The 27,774-nt window shown below is 42.9% G+C and overlaps 1 protein-coding gene across 3 annotated transcripts in view; it reads left to right on the top strand.

The window, feature by feature from the left end:
* Positions 1–27,548, top strand: part of PARVB (parvin beta) — a 78,150-nt gene extending 50,602 nt beyond the window's left edge. For all 3 annotated transcript variants that reach the window (XM_075344218.1, XM_075344221.1, XM_075344219.1), the window contains exons 8-13: positions 2,497–2,516; positions 5,969–6,030; positions 6,115–6,183; positions 12,433–12,534; positions 21,404–21,476; positions 24,508–27,548. In XM_075344218.1, the coding sequence (XP_075200333.1) occupies positions 2,497–2,516; positions 5,969–6,030; positions 6,115–6,183; positions 12,433–12,534; positions 21,404–21,476; positions 24,508–24,584 (403 nt within the window). In that variant the 3' untranslated portion in view covers positions 24,585–27,548. The remainder of the gene's footprint in view (positions 1–2,496; positions 2,517–5,968; positions 6,031–6,114; positions 6,184–12,432; positions 12,535–21,403; positions 21,477–24,507) is intronic.
* The last annotated feature ends 226 nt before the right edge of the window (positions 27,549–27,774 follow it).

Below are 27,774 nucleotides of genomic sequence, written 5' to 3'. Positions count from 1 at the left end.
ATTGGACGTGTTGGGGCACATAATTCCAGAGGATACATGGAGGGATACTCAGGATATGTCTTGGAGGTGATTTATGTGAGGAACATACAAGTAGTGGAGGAGAGGAAAAGGTCCTGAGAGGACCGGAGATTAGTTCGGAGATCTACGGAGGAGACAGATTATGGTTGGCATTGTAGGTCAGTGTTAGTAGTTTGAACTTGACTTGTTCAACAAGTAGGAGCCAGTGAGGAGGTTTGCAGAGGGGAGGAGCAGCGAGGAGAGAGGAGGATTAGTCGGGCAGTAGAGTTATGGACGGACTGGAGAGGAGCGAGAGTGTTAGCAAGGACTCCACAAAGAAGAATGTTGCAGTAGTCAATGTGGGAGATGATGAGGGCAACACTAACGTTTGAGTAGATTGAGGGTTGAGGAAAGGACGGATTCTGGAAATATTTTGAGTTGGAGGTGGTGATAGCTTGGATGTGCGATTTGAAGGACAGAGTCAAGGGTTACTTGGAGGCAGTGGACTTCCGGTACGAGGAAAAGTGTAGTTGTGATAGATAGATTGGGGAGGGGAGTTAGGTGAGATGGAGGAAAGATGGTGAGTTCAGATTTGTCCACATTGAGTTTTCGAAAACGAGAGGAGGAGGAGAATATGGCCTATAGACAATTCTGGACAGCAAGGTGGTGATGTCCAGGCCAGAGAGGTAGATGTGAGGGTCATCAGCGTATAGGTGACCCTGGAAGACGTGGGACGGTCTGAGTTGTTCCAGGCCAAACAAAAGGTTTAGATGGAAAAGAGAAAGGAGTCCCAGGACAGAGAGAGGATGGGATGAGGAGATAGTGTTGAAGAGTCTAAATGTGCTGTTAGTGAGGAATGAGGACATCCAGGAGAGGACAAGGTCTGTGATGCCGATGGAAGAGGATCTGTAGTAGCAGGAAGATGTCAACTGTGTTTACATTTAAAGGACAAGTCTAGAAAGAGGAGTGTTATGATTTGGTAACTGTCAAACGATCAGAAAAAATCCCATTAATCAGGAAAAAACAAAATCACAAGAGTAGTTGGAAACTGAGCTGACCGCAATCCCCTATCTATCAGACAACACTAGAAGTATCAGTGGGATGTTCCTAACACACCTAGACACCTCGTCACCGCTGAAGAAACGTGCTACACCTCAAAGATAGAAATGAGGAATCCTTACTTGCCTCAGAGCAGTCCCCAAAGAAATAGCAAGCCCCCAACATGCAACAACGGTGATGAAAGAAATCACAATACACAGATAGAAAATATAGATTAGCAAAGGTGAGGCCCGACTTGCTAGATACGATAGGACAGGAAAGAAAACTGATTGCAGCCAGCACAAAACCCTGCAAAAAATACCTAACTCCTGATAGGAAAAAAATACTAAGACCACGGGGTCTTCCCCCGCTATATCAGGTACTCTTGTGCCAGACACTTTAAGGTGAACTGCAGATATAATGGGAAGAAACAAATCACAGAGCAAACAATATTCTAAAGTGCCAATAATCCAAACATGAACAGGGAGCAAGCTCCCTTTTTTGCTGGAGGGACCGCCCTGCTCACAAAAGCAGAGAGACAGATCCTCACATACAAGAAACCAAACACAGAACCAAATGGAATAAGCAGAAACACCCTAAAGTGCAATTTCAGCAAATAAGCACAGAAACTAGCAAACTTATCTGGAGTAGATTCAGGCACAGAAGAAATGGGAGAAACTGAAGGGAAAACTCCCAGCCATCTTCAGAAGCAGGCAGGAAAACAACCATCACCGGCGGCCGCCAGGCAGAAAATGCTCTTCTAAATACACTAGGCTGATCTGCAATAGGACTTCCTGACTTCCCAATTAACTCTAACACTTGTCGGAGTCATAGATTCAGACTCAGTTTCATTACCATTCCTGGCCACCAGAGGGAGCTCCACACTAGCACCCAATCGGTTGACATTCACAACAGAGGAGTGTTGAGAGTAAACTAATTGGCACAAACAAGATTTCTTTTTTCCTCTTCCTTTTTTTTATTTCCTTTGTTTTTCTTTTCTCTTTCATTTTTCTCTTTTTCATTGTAAACGGCAAAACGGGAAAATGTCACCACAAGGTGGCAGCACTAAAACAGGCTGCACACGATTTAATGAACTTAAAAAAACAAACAAACAAACAATGCATTTTAAAGGAAAAGGGGAGAACACATCACAGAGCTCCCCCCTCCCCATTGTTATTTATGTTACATATATATAAGGGCCCCACAGCCAATCCGAAGCTGTCTGTGTCCCTTCTGGAGTGGTGGGGATGAATCTGCAGGGACTCTTTCAGTTTTTGGGTTCTACTCCATCCCTTAAACCCTATATTGCATCATAGTCTTACTTTAATACAGTAACAACTCCCGAGATTACTGAGTTTTTGGTATCTGTCATTGGGGTATATTGGGTAAAGTGCTGGCTTTGTTGTTGTAGCTGTGTGTGTTTTTTTTTCTCTAATATATATTATTTTTTTTTTCTTCTAGGATGATGATGGGAAAATTTGGTAAGTAACTTTATATTTGAGGTGCTTCCTGGTATCACAGTGGTGTTTACTTCCCAGCAACAGCTCACAGTAGTAGTTTTACAATGAGGTGGAGATGGCTGCTGTAGCAGATCGGGAGAAGGGTGAGAGAGACGGCTGTAGCAGATCAGGAGAAGCATGGGAGAGATGGCTGTCATAGCAGATCGGGAGAAGGGCGGGAGAGATGGCTGCTGTAGCAGATCGGGAGAGGGGCGGGAGAGATGGCTGTCATAGCAGATCGAGAGAAGGGCGGGAGAGATGGCTGTAGCAGATCGGGAGAGGGGCGGGAGAGATGGCTGCTGTAGCAGATCGGGAGAAGGGCGGGAGAGATGGCTGTAGCAGATCGGGAGAAGGGCGGGAGAGACGGCTGCTGTAGCAGATCGGGAGAAGGGCGGGAGAGATGGCTGTAGCAGATCGGGAGAAGGGCGGGAGAGACGGCTGCTGTAGCAGATCGGGAAAAGGGCAGAAGAGATGGCTGCTGTAGCAGATCGGGAAAAGGGCAGGAGAGACGGCTGCTGTAGCAGATCGGGAAAAGGGCAGGAGAGACGGCTGCTGTAGCAGATCGGGTGAAGGGTGGGAGAGACGGCTGCTGTGGCAGATCGGGAGAAGGGCGGGAGAGACGGCTGCTGTAGCAGATCGGGAGAAGGGCGGGAGAGACGGCTGCTGTAGCAGATCGGGAGAAGGGCGGGAGAGATGGCTGTAGCAGATCGGGAGAAGGGCGGGAGAGACGGCTGCTGTAGCAGATCGGGAAAAGGGCAGAAGAGATGGCTGCTGTAGCAGATCGGGAAAAGGGCAGGAGAGACGGCTGCTGTAGCAGATCGGGAAAAGGGCAGGAGAGACGGCTGCTGTAGCAGATCGGGTGAAGGGTGGGAGAGACGGCTGCTGTGGCAGATCGGGAGAAGGGCGGGAGAGACGGCTGCTGTAGCAGATCGGGAGAAGGGCGGGAGAGACGGCTGCTGTAGCAGATAGAGAAAAGGGCAGGAGAGATGGCTGTTGTAACAGATTGGGAGAAGGGCGGGAGAGATGGCAGCTGTAGCAGATCGGGAAAAGGGCGGGAGAGATGGCAGCTGTAGCAGATCATGAGAAGGGCAGGAGAGATGGCTGCTGTAGCAGATCGGGAAAAGGGCAGGAGAGATGGATGCTGTAGCAGATCGGGTGAAGGGCGGGAGAGATGGCTGCTATAGCAGATCGGGAGAAGGGCGGGAGAGACGGCTGCTGTAGCAGATCGGGAGAAGGGCGGGAGAGACTTCTGCTGTAGCAGATAGAGAAAAGGGCAGGAGAGATGGCTATTGTAACAGATTGGGAGAAGGGCGGGAAAGACGGCTGCTGTAGCAGCTCGGGAGAAGGGCGGGAGAGATGGCAGCTGTAGCAGATCGTGAAAAGAGCGGGAGAGATGGCTGCTGTAGCAGATCGGGTGAAGGGCGGGAGAGACGGCTGCTGTGGCAGATCGGGAGAAGGGCGGGAGAGATGGCAGCTGTAGCAGCTCGGGAGAAGGGCGGGAGAGATGGCAGCTGTAGCAGATCGTGAAAAGAGCGGGAGAGATGGCTGCTGTAGCAGATCGTGAAAAGAGCGGGAGAGATGGCAGCTGTAGCAGATCGTGAAAAGAGCGGGAGAGATGGCTGCTGTAGCAGATCGGGTGAAGGGCGGGAGAGACGGCTGCTGTAGCAGCTCGGGAGAAGGGCGGGAGAGATGGCAGCTGTAGCAGCTCGGGAGAAGGGCGGGAGAGATGGCAGCTGTAGCAGATCGTGAAAAGAGCGGGAGAGATGGCTGCTGTAGCAGATCGGGTGAAGGGCGGGAGAGACGGCTGCTGTGGCAGATCGGGAGAAGGGCGGGAGAGACGGCTGCTGTAGCAGATCGGGTGAAGGGCGGGAGAAACGGCTGCTGTAGCAGATCATGAGAAGGGCAGGAGAGACGGCTGCTGTAGCAGATCAGGAGAAGGGCGAGAGAGACGGCTGCTGTAGCAGATCGGGAGAAGGGCGAGAGAGATGGCTGCTGTAGCAGATCGTGAGAAGGGCGAGAGAGACGGCTGCTGTAGCAGATCGGGAAAAGGGCGGGAGAGATGGCTGCTGTAGCAGATCGTGAGAAGGGGGGAGAGATGGCTGCTGTAGCAGATCGGGAAAAGGGCGGGAGAGACGGCTGCTGTGGCAGATCGGGAGAAGGGCGAGAGAAACGGCTGCTGTAGCAGATCGGGAGAAGGGCGAGAGAGATGGCTGCTGTAGCAGATCGTGAGAAGGGCGAGAGAGACGGCTGCTGTAGCAGATCGGGAAAAGGGCGGGAGAGATGGCTGCTGTAGCAGATCGTGAGAAGGGGGGAGAGATGGCTGCTGTAGCAGATCGGGAGAAGGGCGGGAGAGACGGCTGCTGTAGCAGATCGGGAGAAGGGCGGGAGAGACGGCTGCTGTAGCAGATCGGGAGAAGGGCGGGAGAGACGGCTGCCGTAGCAGATCGGGAGAAGGGCGAGAGAGACGGCTGCTGTAGCAGATCGGGAGAAGGGCGGGAGAGACGGCTGCTGTAGCAGATCGGGAGAAGGGCGGGAGAGACGGCTGCTGTAGCAGATCGTGAGAAGGGGGGAGAGATGGCTGCTGTAGCAGATCGGGAAAAGGGCGGGAGAGACGGCTGCTGTGGCAGATCGGGAAAAGGGCGGGAGAGATGGCTGCTGTAGCAGATCGGGAGAAGGGGGGAGAGATGGCTGCTGTAGCAGATCGGGAAAAGGGCGGGAGAGACGACTGCTGTGGCAGATCGGGAAAAGGGCGGGAGAGATGGCTGCTGTAGCAGATCGGGAGAAGGGCGGGATATTAATATGGGAAAGCGCACACTGCTAAAGAAGTACTGATCCACAGCAGCACAGAGTATTTAAAGGGAACCTGTCACCAGTTTTTTCACTATTAAACTGAAAGTCTCACCTTCTACAGCTCCTCGGCTGCATTCTATGAAGGTGCAACTTGTGCCCTGACTCCCCTTGCAGACCCCAAAAATAACTTTATAAAATCTGACCCCCATGTATGCTAATTACCTCATCTAGTCGGGTGGGCGTCCTCGTTTTTGGCTCCTGTCCCCCCTCCTGTCGCTGTTCGCCGTCCTCCTTTCTTGATTGACGTGATAACGCCTCCGTCATCATCCTAGTTGCTCTTTCATCATCCTAGTTGCTGCTATACACAGTGAGTACATTGATGATAATCTGTGTACAGTGAACTCACCGGCTCCCTCTAGTGGGGGCTGCAGGCAGCCGGAATGTCAGCATTTCACCTATTTATGCATGGAATATAGAGCTCTTTCCACTTACTTTTTTAAACCGCGCCACACTTGTCTGATATTGCAGTTCAGCTCTATTGAAATAAATGGGACGGAGATGCAATACCAAGTACAACCTGTAGACAAGTGTGGCGCTGTTTCTGAAAGAGAGAAGTTATGTTTTTCTCGTATCTCTCTTCCCAGAGCGAGACGCGTTCGACACCCTCTTCGACCACGCCCCCGATAAACTGAGTGTCGTCAAGAAGGTGAGTGCTTTGTGGTCCTGACACCGGTGCGTTTCCTCTGATGATATCATGGACGCGCTCTTGACATCTCCACTTTATTTGCAGTCGCTGATCACGTTTGTTAATAAGCATCTAAACAAGCTGAACCTGGAGGTCACAGAACTGGAGACGCAGGTACCGTCCCCTCCTATGTGCTCCATAGAAAAACAAAAATTGCCTTTTTACTTGTAGAAAACACACACATGAGCATGCTTTGATCTACACCCTCCTTTGTAGCTCTGGCAGGATAGAAGGTGAAGCTACACCCCAGTCTCTAGTCTTCTGCACCCTCTAATAGGTTTTCCCCCAGGATTGCCCTGTATTTAGCTCTATCCATCTTCACATCAATTCTGACAAGCTTCCCTGCCTCTGCTGAAGAAAAGTCTCCCCACAGCATGATGCGGCCACCACCATGTGTGACGGTGGGGATGGTGTTTTCAGGGTGATGTGACAAGGTTAATTTTTCACCACATACATTTTGCATTTATGCCACAAAGGTCTTTTCTGGTCTCATCTGACCAGAGCACCTTCGTCCACATTCTACCTGTGTCCCCTACTTTGATTTTTGCAAGCCACAAAGAGGACTTCTTAAAGCTCCTTGCTTCCAAAATGGCTTTCTTCTTGCCACTTTTCCTTAAAGGCCAGATTTGTGGAGTATACAATTAATAGTTGTCCTGTAGACAGATTCTCCCCCCTGAGCTCTGATCTCTGCAGCGCCTCCAGAGTGATCATGGGCCTCTTGGCTGCTTCTCTAATTAGTGCTCTCCTCTCTTGGGACGCCCGTTTCGGTGGACGGCCATGTCTTGGTAGGTTTCGAGTTGCTCCATACTCCTTCCATGCTTGGATGATGGTTTGAACAGTGCTCTGTAAGATGTCCAGAGCTTGGGTTATATACAGTTAGGTCCAGAAATATTTGGACAGTGACACAAGTTTTGTTATTTTAGCTGTTTACAAAAACATGTTCAGAAATACAATTATATATATAATATGGGCTGAAAGTGCACACTCCCAGCTGCAATATGAGAGTTTTCACATCCAAATCGGAGAAAGGGTTTAGGAATCATAGCTCTGTAATGCATAGCCTCCTCTTTTTCAAGGGACCAAAAGTAATTGGACAAGGGACTGTAAGGGCTGCAATTAACTCTGAAGGCGTCTCCCTCGTTAACCTGTAATCAATGAAGTAGTTAAAAGGTCTGGGGTTGATTACAGGTGTGTGGTTTTGCATTTGGAAGCTGTTGCTGTGACCAGACAACATGCGGTCTAAGGAACTCTCAATTGAGGTGAAGCAGAACATCCTGAGGCTGAAAAAAAAGAAAAAATCCATCAGAGAGATAGCAGACATGCTTGGAGTAGCAAAATCAACAGTCGGGTACATTCTGAGAAAAAAGGAATTGACTGGTGATCTTGGGAACTCAAAAAGGCCTGGGCGTCCACGGATGACAACAGTGGTGGATGATCGCCGCATACTTTCTTTGGTGAAGAAGAACCCGTTCACAACATCAACTGAAGTCCAGAACACTCTCAGTGAAGTAGGTGTATCTGTCTCTAAGTCACCAGTAAAGAGAAGACTCCATGAAAGTAAATACAAAGGGTTCACATCTAGATGCAAACCATTCATCAATTCCAAAAATAGACAGGCCAGAGTTAAATTTGCTGAAAAACACCTCATGAAGCCAGCTCAGTTCTGGAAAAGTATTCTATGGACAGATGAGACCAAGATCAACCTGTACCAGAATGATGGGAAGGAAAAAGTTTGGAGAAGAAAGGGAACGGCACATGATCCAAGGCACACCACATCCTCTGTAAAACATGGTGGAGGCAACGTGATGGCATGGGCATGCATGGCTTTCAATGGCACTGGGTCACTTGTGTTTATTGATGACATAACAGCAGACAAGAGTAGCCGGATGAATTCTGAAGTGTACCGGGATATACTTTCAGCCCAGATTCAGCCAAATGCCGCAAAGTTGATCGGACGGCGCTTCATAGTACAGATGGACAATGACCCCAAGCATACAGCCAAAGCTACCCAGGAGTTCATGAGTGCAAAAAAGTGGAACATTCTGCAATGGCCAAGTCAGTCACCAGATCTTAACCCAATTGAGCATGCATTTCACTTGCTCAAATCCAGACTTAAGACGAAAAGACCCACAAACAAGCAAGACCTGAAGGCTGCGGCTGTAAAGGCCTGGCAAAGCATTAAGAAGGAGGAAACCCAGCGTTTGGTGATGTCCATGGGTTCCAGACTTAAGGCAGTGATTGCCTCCAAAGGATTCGCAACAAAATATTGAAAATAAAAATATTTTGTTTGGGTTTGGTTTATTTGTCCAATTACTTTTGACCTCCTAAAATGTGGAGTGTTTGTAAAGAAATGTGTACAATTCCTACAATTTCTATCAGATATTTTTGTTCAAACCTTCAAATTAAACGTTACAATCTGCACTTGAATTCTGTTGTAGAGGTTTCATTTCAAATCCAATGTGGTGGCATGCAGAGCCCAACTCGCCATAATTGTGTCACTGTCCAAATATTTCTGGACCTAACTGTATTTTAATTTTTTACTTTTAGAACCTAACCTTTCTTTCCTTTAATCCACAACTTTATCCCTGACCTGTCCGGTGTGTTCCTAGGCTTTAAGCCCTTCATGCCATGGCCATTTTTCATTTTTTTGTTTTTTCCTCTTACTCTTAAAAGAGACATACTTTTGTTTATTCATCAATATATACGTATGATGACTTATTTTATTTTGCAGGACGAGTTGTACTTTTGAATGACCTCATTTATTCTGCCCCTTATTCTAGTGGAAAACGGGAAAAAAATCCTAGTGCGGTAAAATTGCAAAAAAAAAACCCCTGCAATTTCACAATTTTTTTTTTTTTCTATTTACCATGTTCACTATATGGTAAAACTGACCTGACAGCATGTTTTTCCAGGTCAGTACGAGATTGTATATACAAAACATATAGTTTTTTTTTTGTTTTTTTGTTGTTTTTTTTTATTTAAGTGGTGGAAAAAAATTCAGAAATTTGTCACAAAGAAAAATTTTGCTTTTGTCTCCATTTTCCGAGAACCATGACATTTTTATTTTTCGGGATCTGGGGCTGTGTGATGGCTTATTTTTTGCGCACTGAGCTGATGTTTTTTCTGATACTATTTTCGAGTAGATGCAATATTTTGATTGCCTCTTACTGTATTTGGTTGCAGATGCGGGAGCCGAAAACTAATTCTGGCCATTTTTTTTTTTAATTTTCATTTATTTATTTATTTATTTATTTTTTTAATTTTATTTTCTTTAATCTGATCAGTAGACTGCCACATTTTTTTTAGATTTTTCATTGGATATTTCTGATTGCAGCAATACCAAATATATGTGTAATTTTTTATTTACTTTTTATTTTCAATGGGGCCAAATAAGGTGATTTTAACTTTTTTTGTTTTTAAGGGGGGATTAGAGTTTGAAAATTTTTTTTTTTTCTCTATTTACCAGTTCTTTTACAAGGCTCAAAGCTGCGATTGGCTGATTGCTTGTACTATACATAGCAGTGCATAAGCACTGCGATGTATAATGAAAATCAAGGCCTTCTATGAATTCCAGCTCATATATGTATATGCTAAAAGTGTAAGATGCCGATTCAACAGAACTTTTATATGTCGGGAAAAGTGGCATTAATGCTTTGAAAAGTCACAAGAATATAGCACAAAAAAGTTTTGTGAATTTTGCCGTTTTATGGGCGCAGCTGGGGCAGGGGCATGGCCAAGCCCGGCTGTCAAATGAATCATAGCTGCCGGCGCTGTGTACTCCAGAAATTGTACTCCAGCCCTTAGTGCACATCAATCATAAGAGGTGACAAGCTAATGGTGTGTGTATCTTGGTGAGTTTGACACCTTGTACTTAGGCAAGACACCAGCCTTGATGAATTGGCCATCTTTTTCCCAGTTCAAATATAAAGAATTAAAAAAAAAGCTTTACTACCACTTCCATACCCACACACATATACAGTAATATATATGTATATATATATATATATATATATATATGAAGAAAAAACAAAAAGCCAGCACCAAATGTGCACTTCAGCACTAAACATTCCAAACTGTACTTATTATAAAAATTTTGATGGTTCTGCCACACACGCTGGCACCTGGACTGCCCTTTTACTCGCAGTTGTCAGCCCTTGCAGCATGGGAGCGGTTCTGACACTTCTCAGGTAGGTGATGTTCTTATACGGTCCTGCGCATTACACGAGACCTTATGGTACGTATATAAATTATAAATATAGTGTAGGGACCCCCCTATAGAGATTTGCCGTGACGGGGCAGGGGGCTCAAATCATTGATCAATTATTTGCCAAAAATCTCATTGAATTGTCACAGTAGGAATGAATTTGTGAATATTACACTTTTTACTTTCTCATTGTTGCATGCCACTCATAAGCAGTGCTGGCTCCCCTCCTTTTTGCATATATATATATATATATATATATATATATATATATATATATATATATATATATATATGTATATATATGTAATACAGTGTGTGTGTGTGTGTGTGTGTGTGTGTGTGTATATATATATATATATATATATATATTATATATATATATATATATATATATATATTATATATATATATATATATATATATATATATATATATATATAAAATTGATAAAAATAATTTTATTAATTTATATAGCGCTATTAATTCCATAGCACTTTACATGCATTGGCAACTCTGTCCCCATTGGGGCTCACAATCTAAATTCCCTATCAGTATGTCTTTGGAATGTGGGAGGAAACCGGAGAACCTGGAAGAAACCCACGCAAACACAGGGAGAACATACAAACTCCTTGCAGAGGTTGTCCTTAGTGGGACTAGAACCCAGGACCCCAGCACTGCAAGGCTGCAGTGCTAACCACTGAGCCACCGTGCCACCCATGTTATATATATATATAATATATAATATATATATATATATATATATATATATTATATATTATATATATATATATATATTATATATTATATATATATATATATATATATATATATATATAACATGGGTGGCACGGTGGCTCAGTGGTTAGCACTGTAATAATATATAATATTATATATAATGTAATACAGTGTGTATCTATATGTGTGTGTGTGTGTATGTATATATATATATATATATATATATATATATATATAAAAATATATAACAGTGTATATACTGTATATGTATGTATGTGTCTCTATATATATATATATATATATATATATATATATATATATATATATATATATATATATATATATATACCGTATATATAGTGCCTTGCGAAAGTATTCGCCCCCCTTGAATTTTTCAGCCTTTTCCCACATTTCAGGCTTCAAACATAAAGATAAAATGTTAATGTTCTGGTGAAGAATCAACAACAAGTGGGACACAATTGTGAAGTTGAACGGTCTTTATTGTTTATTTTCAACTTTTTTTAAAAAAATAAGCAAAACAATGATCCCAAACATAAAGCACAATCTACAATGGAATGGTTCACAAATAAACGTATCCAGGTGTTAGAATGGCCAAGTCACAGTCCAGACCTGAACCCAATCGAGAATCTGTGGAAAGAGCTGAAAACTGCTGTTCACAAACGCCTCCATCCAACCTCACTCAGCTCCAGCTGTTTACAAAGGAAGAATGGGCGAGAATTTCAGCCTCTCAATGTGCAAAACTGATAGACACATTCCCCAAGAGACTGCAGCTGTAATCGCAGCAAAAGGGGACGCTACAAAGTATTAACTTAAAGGGGATGAATAATATTGCACGCCCCAATTTTCAGTTATTTTTTTAAAAAAGTTTAAAATAAGCAATACATTTCGTTCCACTTGTTGTTCCACTTCACCATAAAATTTTAATTTTTTATCTTTGTTTAAACCCTGAAATGTGAGAAAAGGTTGAAAAATTCAAGGGGCTGAATACTTTCGCAAGGCACTGTATGTGTGTGTGTATATATATATATATATATATATATATATATATATATATATATATATATATATATATATAAAATCATATAACTAGTAAATAGAATGTAATTAAAATTTCAATAAAAAGGGAATTAAGCATCCCACGTCCCCCAAAATTAGCTCCAGTATGCAATACACATGCACTCATATACATAAGCCCCTCCCCCCCAAAAAAAGCTAAGGGATCTTAGGAAATTGCAACACAACTATTATTTCTTTTTATATAATTTTTAACCCATAAAATTATTAAGAAGATCTACATAAATGTACGTATTTCCGGAATTGTACAGACCTGGAGAAATTTGTTACGGGGGGGTTCATTTTACCGCGCATCGAAAAATGTGTTTCTTGTCTATTTTTGTCCCCAGTTTGCCGATGGCGTCTACCTTGTCCTCATTATGGGACTCCTGGAGAATTACTTCGTCCCACTGCACAATTTCTTCTTGACCCCAGAAGACTTTGACCAGAAGGTAAAGCCTATAGAGAGACTGATCTTGTACGTTACTCACCAGTGGCGTAATTCGTCTGACGGCCTCAGTGCAAAGTTTGAGCCTGGCCCCCCCCCCACATGTTGGTCAGATGCATGGGCCATTGTAGCGTTCTAAATCCTATAACACATACGAGTTGACCCCCCCATTATTGTGTAGTAGTGACCCCATCATGCACTAATGTCCCCCATCTTGGGCCACTTCCTAGTAGATATGTCCCCATCCTGGTGTATGACCTCTTCATAGCTATATCCTGGAATATATGTCCACATCCTGGCCCCATCCTGGTATAGATATCCCCATAATAACCTCATCCTGGTATATATGTCTCCATCATGACCCCATCCTGGTATATGTCTCCATCGTGGCCATATCTTGGTGTATGACCCCATCATGGCTATATCCTGGTATATATATATACCTCCATCGTGGCCCTTCCTGGTATATGTCCACATCTTGGCCCTATCCTGGTATAGATCCCACATAATGACCCCATTCTGGTATACATGTCCCCAAAATGGCCCCAGCTTGGTTTATGACCCCCACCCTGGTTTATGGCCCCATCCTGGTATGCACGTCCCCATAATGGCCCCCAGCTTGGTTTATGACCCCCACCCTGGTTTATGGCCCCATCCTGGTATGCACGTCCCCATAATGGCCCCAGCTTAATTTATGACCCCCACCCTGGTTTATGGCCCCATCCTGGTATACATGTCCCCAGAATGGCCCCAGCCTGGTTTATGGCCGCATCCTGATACATAAGATATCCCTGGGCGCCGCACACAGTAAAATAATTGAAGATTATACTCTCCTTTCCCCCGCTCCCCCAGTGTCCTCCTCCAGTGATGGCATGCTGCTACTGACCAGCGTGTAAGCAGTCTGTGCTGTGATGTATTTCAGCTGGATGAGCCCTCTCGGATGCATAGCCAGTTGAAACAGGCACTGGGGCCAACGGCCTCCCTGTACCCCTGAGCCCTGTCTCAATTGCTCAGACTGCGATCGTTAAGCCCCTGTTGATCACATCTATTATAGTCTGGAGCTGCATTCACAATTCTACTCTAATCACTCCAGAGCTGCATTCACAATTCTACTCTAATCACTCCGGAGCTGCATTCACAATTCTACTCTGATCACTCCGGAGCTGCATTCACAATTCTACTCTAATCACTTCGGAGCTGCATTCACAATTCTACTCTAATCACTGCGGAGCTGCATTCACAATTCTACTCTAATCACTCCGGAGCTGCATTCACATTTCTACTCTAATCAATCCAGAGCTGCATTAACAATTCTACTCTAATCACTCCGGAGCTGCATTCACAATTCTACTCTAATCACTCTGGAGCTGCATTCACAATTTTACTCTAATCACTCCGGAGCTGCATTCACAATTCTACTCTAATCACTCCGAAGCTGCATTCACAGATTCTATTCTAATCAATCCAGAGCTGCATTCACAATTCTACTCTAATCACTCCGAAGCTGCATTCACAGATTCTATTCTAATCAATCCAGAGCTGCATTCACAATTCTACTCTAATGACTCCGGAGCTGCATTCACAATTCTACTCTAATCACTCTGGAGCTGCATTCACAATTCTACTCTAATCAATCCGGAGCTGCATTCATAATTCTACTCTAATCACTCCGGCGCTGCATTCACAATTCTACTCTAATCAATCCAGAGCTGCATTCACAATTCTACTCTAATCACTCCGGAGCTGCATTCACAATTCTACTCTAATCACTCCGGAGCTGCATTCACAATTCTACTCTAATCAGTCCGGAGCTACATTCACAATTCTACTCTAATCAGTCCAGAGCTGAATTCACAATTCTGCTCTTTTTATGGAAACCATCAGCAATCTAATGAGAGAACATAGCGAAGTTATTATGATACAAAGGGTCAGCATTAGTTTTGACAGATGGGCGTTTCCCCGCAGTCTGGCACTGATAGCTCTGATTGGACAGTGTGATTTGTAGGACACAGAAGTCACACCCAGTTGTACATTTATAAATTTCCAGGAGGAATAACAGAGGATCAGCACAACGAATAGTCCTAACAATGCTGTAGAATTGTGACTCATTATTCTAAAACTATAACAGATGTGACAGGAGGGATGACGGGTACAATTTAAAGGTAATTTATGGTAGATTTTAGTAAAATTGCTTCTAATTACCCATGAAACGTTTTGTACCGAAAGGCCAATTTCCCTGACTTCTTGTGTGCACATCTTTTGCAAACACTTCTAAAAAATGTAAAACAAATTATACATGTAAATTAAATATTTTCCTTTTAAAATTCTGCATGAAACTTACATAAATCAGAAGGTGACATTTTAATTTGTCTAACGTGACATTCAGTCTGTGCCACCTAATCAGTATTGCGTGTTATTCTCCACGCGGGGCTGGTAGGAAAATAGCGGGTTTATCGATGATTTTTTTTTTTTTTACACCTCCAGGGACTATTTTTTATTATATATTCTGTTTGATCCTCTTTTAATTTTCCTATTTTTAATGATTAAATGGTCAACAAACTTTGCATAAATCAATAGTACAAGCGGATTGAAGAAACTTTGTAATATATCATACTGAAGAAATGTCCTTCTGTCACCACTTATGAGCCACTTCTTTGACTCTTGAGCTCCTCATTTACTTTAAAAAAATAGCTAAAATGACTGACGGCTTCTTCACTGAGGGATCAGATTACAGTGGAGTATAGAGAGGGGCGGGTGAGTAAAGTAAGAGTCAGAGAGAAATCGTGCTGCTGCTTTCTAGTGTTTTCTCACCCTCGAGATGGATTCACAGCTACACTGCTTAGTACTTCTGTATAATGTTCTCCATGTACTACACAGAGAAAGGAGAGCAGGGATCCCTCATCTTTATGTATGGTTGGATATCCTTGCAGCTAATTTCCACTCACTAGCTCAGACAATACTACACAGAGACAGGAGAGACGGAATCCCTAATATTTGTGTATGGGAGTTATAGCAGCTAATTTCCACTTACTAGCTCAGAGACAACACTACACAGAGTCAGGAGAGCAGGAATCCCTCATGTTTGTGTATGGGAGTTATTATAGCAGCTAATTTCCACCCACTAGCTCAGAGACAACACTACACAGACAGAAGAGTGAGAATCCTTCATGGTTGTGTATGGGAGAAATCATAGCTAATTTCCACTCACTAGCTCAGAGACAATATTGCACAGAGACAGGAGAGCAGGATCCCGTCATGTTTGTGTATGGGAGAAATCATAGCAGCTGATTTCCACCCACTAGCTCAGAGACAACACTACACAGAGACAGGAGAGCAGGAATCCCTCAAATTTGTGTATGGGGGATATCATTGCAGCTAATTTCCACTCACTAGATCAGACAATACTACACAGAGACAGGAGAGCGTGAATTCCTCATATTTGTGTGTGGGAGATGTGATAGCAGCTAATATCAACCCACTATCTCAGAGAATACTACACAGAGAGGAGAAGGAGAATCCCTCATGTTTGTGTACAGGAGTCATAGCTAATTTCCACGCACCAGCTCAGACAATACTATTCAGAGAAAGGAGAGCAGGAATCCCTCATGTTTGTGTATGGGAGTTATTATAGCAGCTGATTTCCACCCACTAGCTCAGAGACAACACTACACAGACAGGAGAGTGAGAATCCTTCATGTTTGTGTATGGGAGAAATCATAGCTAATTTCCACTCACTAGCTCAGAGACAATATTACACAGAGACAGGAGAGCAGGATCCCGTCATGTTTGTGTATGGGAGAAATCATAGCAGCTGATTTCCACCCACTAGCTCAGAGACAACACTACACAGAGACAGGAGAGCAGGAATCCCTCAAATTTGTGTTTGGGGGATATCATTGCAGCTAATTTCCACTCACTAGATCAGACAATACTACACAGAGACAGGAGAGCGTGAATTCCTGATATTTGTGTGTAGGAGATGTGATAGCAGCTAATATCAACCCACTATCTCAGAGAATACTACACAGAGAGGAGAATGAGAATCCCTCATGTTTGTGTACAGGAGTCATAGCTAATTTCCACCCACCAGCTCAGACAATACTATTCAGAGACAGGAGATCAGGTATCCCTCATATTTATATATAGAGATATAATAGCAGCTAATTTCCACCCACTAGCTCAGAGACAAAACTATACAATCACAGGAGAGAAGAAATCCCTCATGTTTGTGTATAGGTGATATCAGCAGCTAATTTCCACCCACTAGCTAAGAGACAATACTACACAGACAGGAGAGCAAATATTCCTCATGTTTGTGTATGGGAGATTTCATAGCGGCTAATTTCCACCCACTAGCTCAGACATTACGACACAGAGACAAGAGAGCAGTGATCCCTCATATTTGTGTATGGGAGATATGATAATAGCTAATTTCCACCCACTAGCTCAGACATTACGACACAGAGACAAGAGAGCAGTGATCCCTCATATTTGTGTATGGGAGATATGATAATAGCTAATTTCCACCCACTAGCTCAGAGACTATACTACAGATAGAGCAGGAATCACTCATGTTTGTGTATGGAAGATATCATAGCATCTAATTTCTACTCACTAGCTCGGAGACAATACTACACAATGACAGGGGAGCAGAAATCCCTCATGTTTGTGTATGGGTGATATCAGCTAACTTCCACCCACTATCTCAGAGACAATACTACACAGACAGGAGAGTAGGAATCCCTCATGTTTGTCTCTTGGACATATGATAGCAGCTAATTTCTACTCAGTAGCTCAGAGACAATACTACGGATAGGAGAGCAGGAATCCCTCATGTTTGTGTATGGTAGATATCCTAGCAGCTGATTTCCCTCTACTAGCTCAGAGACAATACTACACAGAGACAATAGAGCAGAAATCTCCCATGTTTGTGTATGGGAGATATCATAGCAGTTAATTTTCACCCACTAGCTCAAAGACAATACTACACAGACAGGAGAGTGAGAATCCCTCATGTTTGTATATGGGTGATATCAGCAGCTAATTTCCACCCACTATCTCAGAGACAACATCACACACATAGGAGAGCAGGAATCCCTCATGTTTGTGTACGGTAGTCATAGCTAATTTCCACCCACTAGCTCAGACAATACTATTCAGGGACAGGAGATCAGGTATTCCTCATATTTATGTATGGGAGAAATGATAGCAGCTTATTTCCACCCACTAGCTCAGAGACAATATTACACAGAGACAGGAGATCAGGTATCCCTCATATTTTTGTATGGGAGAAATGATAGCAGCTAATTTCCACCCACTAGCTCAGAGACAATATTACACAGAGACAGGAGATCAGGTATCCCTCATATTTATGTATGGGAGATATGATAGCAGCTAATTTCCACCTACTAGCTCAGAGACAATACTACACAGACAGGAGAGTGAGAATCCCTCATGTTTGTACATAGGTGATATCAGCAGCTAATTTCCACCCACTATCTCAGAGACAACATCACACACATAGGAGAGCAGGAATCCCTCATGTTTGTGTACGTGAGTCATAGCTAATTTCCACCCACTAGCTCAGACAATACTATTCAGGGACAGGAGATCAGCTATTCCTCATATTTATGTATGGGAGAAATGATAGCAGCTAATTTCCACCAGGTAGCTCAGAGACAATATTACACAGAGACAGGAGATCATGTATCCCTCATATTTATGTATGGGAGATATGATAGCAGCTAATTTCCACCCACTAGCTCAGAGACAATACTACACAGACAGGAGAGTGAGAATCCCTCATGTTTGTACATAGGTGATATCAGCAGCTAATTTCCACCCACTAGCTCAGAGACAATATTACACAGAGACAGGAGAGCAGGGTTCCCTCATGTTTGTGTAAGGGAGATATCATAGCAGCAAATTTCCATCCACTAGCTCAGAGACAATACTACACAGAGACAGGAGAGCAGGTATCCCTCATATTTATGTATGGGAGATATCATAGCAGCAAATTTCCATCCACTAGCTCAGAGACAATACTACACAGAGACAGGAGAGCAGGTATCCCTCATATTTATGTATGGGAGGTATGATAGCAGCAAATTTCCATCCACTAGCTCAGAGACAATACTACACAGAGACAGGAGAGCAGGTATCCCTCATATTTATGTATGGGAGGTATGATAGCAGCAAATTAACATCCACTAGCTCAGAGACAATACTACACAGAGACAGGAGAGCAGGTATCCCTCATATTTATGTATGGGAGATATGATAGCAGCTAATTTCCACCTACTAGCTCAGAGACAATACTACACAGACAGGAGAGTGAGAATCCCTCATGTTTGTACATAGGTGATATCAGCAGCTAATTTCCACCCACTATCTCAGAGACAACATCACACACATAGGAGAGCAGGAATCCCTCATGTTTGTGTACGTGAGTCATAGCTAATTTCCACCCACTAGCTCAGACAATACTATTCAGGGACAGGAGATCAGCTATTCCTCATATTTATGTATGGGAGAAATGATAGCAGCTAATTTCCACCAGGTAGCTCAGAGACAATATTACACAGAGACAGGAGATCATGTATCCCTCATATTTATGTATGGGAGATATGATAGCAGCTAATTTCCACCCACTAGCTCAGAGACAATACTACACAGACAGGAGAGTGAGAATCCCTCATGTTTGTACATAGGTGATATCAGCAGCTAATTTCCACCCACTAGCTCAGAGACAATATTACACAGAGACAGGAGAGCAGGGTTCCCTCATGTTTGTGTAAGGGAGATATCATAGCAGCAAATTTCCATCCACTAGCTCAGAGACAATACTACACAGAGACAGGAGAGCAGGTATCCCTCATATTTATGTATGGGAGATATCATAGCAGCAAATTTCCATCCACTAGCTCAGAGACAATACTACACAGAGACAGGAGAGCAGGTATCCCTCATATTTATGTATGGGAGGTATGATAGCAGCAAATTTCCATCCACTAGCTCAGAGACAATACTACACAGAGACAGGAGAGCAGGTATCCCTCATATTTATGTATGGGAGGTATGATAGCAGCAAATTTCCACCTACTAGCTCAGAGACAATACTACACAGACAGGAGAGCAGGTATCCCTCATATTTATGTATGGGAGGTATGATAGCAGCAAATTTCCATCCACTAGCTCAGAGACAATACTACACAGAGACAGGAGAGCAGGTATCCCTCATATTTATGTATGGGAGGTATGATAGCAGCAAATTAACATCCACTAGCTCAGAGACAATACTACACAGAGACAGGAGAGCAGGTATCCCTCATATTTATGTATGGGAGATATGATAGCAGCTAATTTCCACCCACTAGCTCAGAGACAATACTACACAGACAGGAGAGCAGGTATCCCTCATATTTATGTATGGGAGATATGATAGCAGCTAATTTCCACCCACTAGCTCAGAGACAATACTACACAGAGACAGGAGAGCAGGTATCCCTCATATTTATGTATGGGAGATATGATAGCAGCTAATTTCCACCAGGTAGCTCAGAGACAATACTACACAGAGACAGGAGATCAGGTATCCCTCATATTTATGTATGGGAGATATGATAGCAGCTAATTTCCACCCACTAGCTCAGAGACAATACTACACAGACAGGAGAGTGAGAATCCCTCATGTTTGTACATAGGTGATATCAGCAGCTAATTTCCACCCACTAGCTCAGAGACAATATTACACAGAGACAGGAGAGCAGGGTTCCCTCATGTTTGTGTAAGGGAGATATCATAGCAGCAAATTTCCATCCACTAGCTCAGAGACAATACTACACAGAGACAGGAGAGCAGGTATCCCTCATATTTATGTATGGGAGGTATGATAGCAGCAAATTTCCATCCACTAGCTCAGAGACAATACTACACAGACAGGAGAGCAGGTATCCCTCATATTTATGTATGGGAGGTATGATAGCAGCAAATTAACATCCACTAGCTCAGAGACAATACTACACAGAGACAGGAGAGCAGGTATCCCTCATATTTATGTATGGGAGATATGATAGCAGCTAATTTCCACCCACTAGCTCAGAGACAATACTACAAAGAGACAGGAGAGGGTTCCCTCATGTTTGTGTAAGGGAGATATCATAGCAGCTAATTTCCATCCACTAGCTCAGAGACAATACTACACAGAGACAGGAGAGCAGGTATCCCTCATATTTATGTATGGGAGGTATGATAGCAGCAAATTTCCATCCACTAGCTCAGAGACAATACTACACAGAGACAGGAGAGCAGGTATCCCTCATATTTATGTATGGGAGGTATGATAGCAGCAAATTAACATCCACTAGCTCAGAGACAATACTACACAGAGACAGGAGAGCAGGTATCCCTCATATTTATGTATGGGAGATATGATAGCAGCTAATTTCCACCCACTAGCTCAGAGACAATACTACAAAGAGACAGGAGAGGGTTCCCTCATGTTTGTGTAAGGTAGATATCATAGCAGCTAATTTCCATCCGCTAGCTCAGAGACAACTGGAAATTAGAGATTGATTCTGCAAAGTCGAAAACTGATGAAAACTGCTGCTTCATTCACACAGGGACTTTAAGATTTTGGGGATCGTATTAATCATACATTTGCCACCGGTCAGGTGCTAAGTGTTGCAAAAGAAACAACCCCTTTAAGGTGTAAGGTATGGCTTGGCTGATGGCTCTAGATATCCTTGGCCTATAGGCTCCTGAGGTATATTCCAGTAGATTTTCACCCTGTTTGTTTACAGGTATCCATACAGATAGGATCGGACATGTATCACCGAATACTTTGTCATTACAATGACGGTCTATCGTTGCAGGTCCACAATGTCATCTTTGCTTTCGAATTGATGCAAGATGGGGGTCTCAAGAAGCCAAAAGCAAGACCAGAAGGTATGGATTATTACTAACGATAACATTGTTTTCCCATGGCATCAATGACTGTATACATACCTGATCATCAAATATTCTAGAATTCAGGACAACCTTTTAGTTTGTATATCTTGGATCTTCCCTCCTGACAGCTGATTGAAAAGTATTGGGCATGTTGAAATTCAATATGCCCAATCATTTATTCTCACAGGAGATAAGCTACTGTTAGAGGTATCGTGCGTTGGCCTCCTTGCCTCTTCCCATGCAGTACACATGCACACTTAACTGATTCGAGCATGCATGTGTATGGGCAGGAAGGCCTAGAGGAACTGCTGTCAGATGAATGAGATTTCATCCCACAGCTAATGACAATGTACGGCCACCTTATTACACTCAACTATATAAACTACATCTCCAATAGTTTGGTTTTTTTTTGTGTTGTACAGGATTAGGATTTCTTCCAAAACAGCGCCACCCCAGTTGACAGGTTGTGAGTGGTATTGCAGCTTAGTCCCATTAACCTATAAATAAACTGGAAGACAAAAGGAGCACAAATAGGGTCTTATCTGAAAGGTGTTATGGGAGACAAACACTGAGGGTGTTCACCTTGTGGGGTTGAGGGTCACAACCACTAGACGCACATGTCATACCGGCTGCTGCAGCAATCTTGTTTGTACTTGCGTATAATTGTTTGTACAGATGAATGAGGCACCTTCAGGTATCTGTAAATTGCACCCAAGGATGAGCCAGACTTGTGCAAGTCCACAATCCTCTTCCTGAGATCTTGGCTGATTTCTTTTGACTTTCCCATGATGCTACACAGAGGCAGTGTGTATCAGGTGTGCATTACAATACATCCATAAGTGTGTCTCTAATTAACTCAGATGTTGCCAATAAACCTATCAGAAACTTCCAAAGACATGACATCATCATATGGGCTGTCCCATATTTTCAAAGGCATAGTACTCTTATGCGGGCGTCACACGGGACAATCTATCGTGCGATTGTACCCGTCCCCGTCGTTTGTGCGTCACGGGCAATTAGTTGCCCGTGTTGCACAAAGTCGTTAACCGTGGGCAGCAAACATCCTCTTCCTGAAGGGGGAGGGACGTGCGGCATCACAGCGACGTCACACAGCGGCCGGCCAATAGAAGCGGAGGGGCGGAGATGAGCGGGACGTAAACATCCCGCCCACCTCCTTCCTTCCGCATTGCCGGCGGGACGTAGGTAAGCTGTGTTCGTCGTTCCCGGGGTGTCACACGGAGCGATGTGTGCTGCCTCGGGAACGATGAACAACCGGAGCACAGAAGGAGGAACAACATTTTGAAAATGAACGACGTGTCAACGAGCAACGATAAGGCGAGTATTTTTGCTCGTTCACAGTCGTTCGGAGATGTCATACGCTACGATATGTCTAACAATGCCGGATGTATGTCACTAACGACGTGACCCTGACGACATATCGCCCGATATATCTTCTCGTGTGACACCGGCATTAGTGTATGGAAACCTACTTATGCAGAAAGTAATAAAAATGTCTTAAAACATTCTCTCTCTCATTATTCTGGCATTTGGCAAATATAGTTTTGGTTGCTAATTGACCTAAAACGGGAAAGGTTTATTCTGATTTCATGTCAGATAGTGAGAAAAACCTGCAGATGTGTCTGTATAGAGAGCAAAGGGAAAAACCTGTAGATGTGTCTGTATAGAGAGCGGAGGGAAAAACCTGCAGATGTGTCTGTATAGCGAGCGGAGGGAAAAACCTGCAGATGTGTCTGTATAGAGAGTAGAGGGGAAAACCTGCAGATGTGTCTGTATAGAGAGCAGAGGGAAAAACCTGCAGATGTGTCTTTATAGAGAGCGGAGGGAAAAACCTGCAGATGTGTCTGTATAGAGAGCAGAGGGAAAAACTTGCAGATGTGTCTGTATAGAGAGCGAAGGGAAACTTCTTGCTTCAACTGTATGTATGGGTGTATGTATGTATGTATGTGTGTGTGTGTGTGTGTGTGTGTGTGTGTGTGTGTGTGTGTGTGTGTGCGTGGGTATGTGTGTGTATATATATATATATATATATATATATATATATATATATATAATATACAGTATATATAATTTTTTCTATTTTTAAACGTGTACAATCCCTTTAATAATCACAAGGACGGTTGTTTTCCATCTTCCATGATTTGCAGGAGCGGCGTGCACTCGCCCGCGTGTCGATATCTGTCAGTATTCTGTTGGTGGCGTGGAATAAAATGACTGTGTAAATTGGGTTTATTATTCTGAGTTTGCACGTTGCCCCGAGGTGACGAGGATTACAAATCAATGTGATAATGGACTTCGCTCTTCGCAGCAAGGCTTGACAATTCCATTTCCTCTTCTCCCTTGAGATGCCTAAATTTACAGCAATCTGATTGGTTCAATCTGTTGTCAGGGTTCCATAAACACTCCTGGTGTGACCTTCATGTCTTCTCCTAGTCTCGGTGACATTGGGCCAGGAGTGGTCCGTCACAGAGCTAAATTAAGAAAGAAAAAAAATAAATTTTTATATGTGTATATCAAATCTCTCCTTTTGTAAAACGTTTTTTAAGGAATTTAATATAGTTCTCCTGATTAGCCATGTCTCTTACCTCATGTGCAGGGCATTGTAGTAGCTTAGGTATCCATGGTTACGACCACTGGCAACTAACTGTCACTATATGACTAGACATAACTAAGCTACTACGATGCCCTGCACATGAGGTGAGAGACTTGGCTAATCAGGAGAACTATACTACATTTCTAATTGGAGGTATTTGCTCATATTCTTATTATTACACCTACTACATCTTGGGATAAGATCTTGGAGATGGGAATAACTTTTTTAAGGAGTCTGATCTCCACCGGTCCGATATTGATGGCTTTTAGGATCCTCAGTGTATAATTACATAAATTTAATTAATTAAAAAATAATAATAAATAAATAAAATAATAATAATAATAAAAATAAATAAAATAATAAAAATAATAATAATTTAAAATAATAAAAAATGTAATTTTTTTTCTTTTTTTACAGACATTGTAAACCTGGATTTGAAGTCCACCATGCGAGTGTTATACAACCTGTTTACAAAGTATAAGAACATTGAATGACGAGACGCTGGGGCTGAAAAAAGACTTTTGCCTTATGTTGGTTTCTGCTTTTGAGAACTCTCAATTTTTCCCTTCTCGGGGAAGCCAAAAAACTTTTTATACATAATGTTTTTTTTTTTTTATAAGTCTTAACACTGCTTTAGGGTTTTCTAGGCTCTGTAGTTCCTGAACACCTAAATTATAGGGGTAAGGACTAATGGCTACTGTAACACTCCTCCTAGCAATGGCCGACATTTCGAGAGGCTTTTCTGATCTTTTATTGCTCAGTGGTGACCTGTAGTCATTTTCGTCATTTTTTGTGAGTAAATAAGCCCCTAATTTATATTGATGCTTCTTTAGAAGTTTTAAGTGCGGGTCTGCACCTTTTTCTGATCATCTTGAAGGCTGCAGAGTTAAAGCAGCCGAGACCTTCAGGTTAGATTAATGTCCCCGGCTGCTGAAATATTCCTCAGCGCTCTCAGTATTACTCAGTAACATCAGCCGGTAGTGACGAATCTCTGCCCGACACATTTACTTTCCTTCATCGTCGTAGGAGAACGCTGGTGTCCTTATTGTGAAAGGTTATTCTAGGAAGGCAAACAAAGCAAATAAATAAAAATCCTTCTATTTCCATGGGGTTTCAGGGACGACTAAATTTAAAGGACCTCTGATCAGGTGATTAAAGGATCTGTGATGCTCCATACTGTTACTAGTGGCTGCACCTGGTATTGCAACACCAATAAATGTATGGCGCGGTGCAGCTGCAACAGTATTTTCTTGCAGCTTATAGCTCCTGCCATTTAGATTTAAATACCCCATTGTGGTATTTTATAATTTTGTGCAACTGTATCCAAATCTGAGGTCGTAGCCTGTTCTAGGAGACTACTGGAAATTCTAATTATATACTTGAAAAGCTGAGTTATTACATGACTTATTCTGTACTAATCCTGAGTTACAACCTGTATTATACTCCAGAGCTGCACTCACTATTCTGCTGGTGCAGTCACTGTGTACATACATTATATTATGGATCCTGAGTTACCTCCTGTATTATACTCCAGAGCTGCACTCACTATTCTGCTGGTGCAGTCACTGTGTACAAACATTACATTAGTTATCCTGTACTGATCCTGAGTTACCTCCTGTATTATACTCCAGAGCTGCGCTCACTATTCTGCTGGTGCAGTCACTGTGTACATACATTACATTACTTATCCTGTACTGATCCGGAGTTACCTCCTGTATTATACTCCAGAGCTGCACTCACTATTCTGCTGGTGCAATTATTGTGTACATACTCTACATTACTGATCCTGAGTTACATTCTGTATTATACTCCACAGCTGTACTCAGAATCAGTAAAGGCTAAGTTATGTATGTACACAGTGAGTTCACCAGCAGAATAGTGAGTGCAGCTCTGGGGTATAATACAGAAGGTAGCTCTGGATCAGTATTGGATAAATAATGTAATGTATGTACACTGGACTGCACCAGCAGAATAGTGAGTGCAGCTCTGGAGTTCAATACCAGTGGTAACTGAGGATCAGTAATGGAACATATTTACACAGTGACTGCACCGGCAGAATAGTGAGTGCAGCTCTGGAGTATAATACAGGAGGTGACTGTGGATCAGTACTGAATAATTTAATGTAATGTATGTACACACTGACTGCTCCAGCAGAATAGTGAGTGCAGCTCTGGGGTATAATACAGAAGGTAGCTCTGGATCAGTATTGGATAAATAATGTAATGTATGTACACTGGACTGCACAAGCAGAATAGTGAGTGCAGCTCTGCAGTTCAATATCAGTGGTAACTGAGGATCAGTAATGGAACATATGTACACAGTGACTGCATCAGCAGAATAGTGAGTGCAGCTCTGGAGTATAATACAGGAGGTAACTCCAGATCAGTGCAGGGCTTACAAAGTGACTCTTGGTAGAGAATAATCCCATTTATGAACTGTATTATAGTGTTCATTGGTGGCATATTCTCATCAAATAAAATCCTATAAGAAAATACTACTCCCTCAGGTCTTTATTACTGAAATAAAGGCTTGTAAATAAACTACACTCCATCCTCCTCTTGCAGGTTTCGATTTTGTTAGAGACCATTTTTCCAAAAGAGACAACCAATATGGCTGCACATCCTGTATTATACTCCAGAGCTGCACTCACTATTCTGCTGGTGCAGTCACTGTGTACATACATTACATTACTGATCCTGAGTTACATCCTGTATTATCCTCCAGAGCTGCACTCATTATTCTGCTGCTGCAGTCACTGTGTACATACATTATATTACTGATCCTGAGTTACATCCTGTATTATCCTCCAGAGCTGCACTCATTATTCTGCTGGTGGAGTTACTGTGTACATATATTACATTACTGATCCTGAGTTACCTCCTGTATTACACTCCAGAGCTGCACTCACTATTCTGCTGGTGCAGTCACTGTGTACAGACATTACATTACTGATCCTGAATATATAATTCTATATATACCCCCTTTAACTGGGACCTCTGGGCCGGCCATATTGGTGGTCATTTTCCCAGATGTAAGTATTGTTAGGAAATTACTTGAAAATGACTTTTATTTAGTTTATTTATCTTATGAGGAACAATGGGTTTTTTGCCCCCTGCAATACCAGCGAGGGCCCATAGACACCGAAGTGGTCCTGTTTTTGTGAAAAGCCAAAAATAGAATTATTCTACGATATTTGCGATTGTTTTTACTCTGATAATGCTGGAATTACAGATTATTTCAGAATTGCCATTTAGCTAATTTATACCAAAGAGCCATGTGATACTGCATACCCTGTGTGCCTGGTGGAAATCCACAGAACGGAGGCCTCCGGCTCTGGGTGGCTCCACCTTTTTATTTCCACTGCTATTTATGTTGGTTTTTCTCGCATTTTGTATTATGTTTTCATGTATTTATTCTCTGGAAATATGATAAATATAATAAAACACGATGTTCTGGAATACTGACTGTATATATACTGACTGTATATACTGGTGCGTTACTTTTATGTTTTCGTAGGACGTATGAATCAAGGCGCATACGTACCGCCCTTGCAGCAGTCGAACTGCTCGGATCCAGGGTCACTGTGGCTCGAGGGTCTCCAGACCCGGGGGCTTGCGGCCACTTCGAAGTAAAAAGGGGGAATATTTACAAAGGAGAGTTCGTGACGGCACCCGTGGTTCGCAG

Source organism: Anomaloglossus baeobatrachus, chromosome 4, assembly GCF_048569485.1.
Source record: "Anomaloglossus baeobatrachus isolate aAnoBae1 chromosome 4, aAnoBae1.hap1, whole genome shotgun sequence".
NCBI lineage: Eukaryota > Metazoa > Chordata > Amphibia > Anura > Aromobatidae > Anomaloglossus > Anomaloglossus baeobatrachus.
The sequence above is the reverse complement of the archived record's forward strand: the minus strand, read 5'-3'. Positions and strand labels throughout refer to the sequence as shown.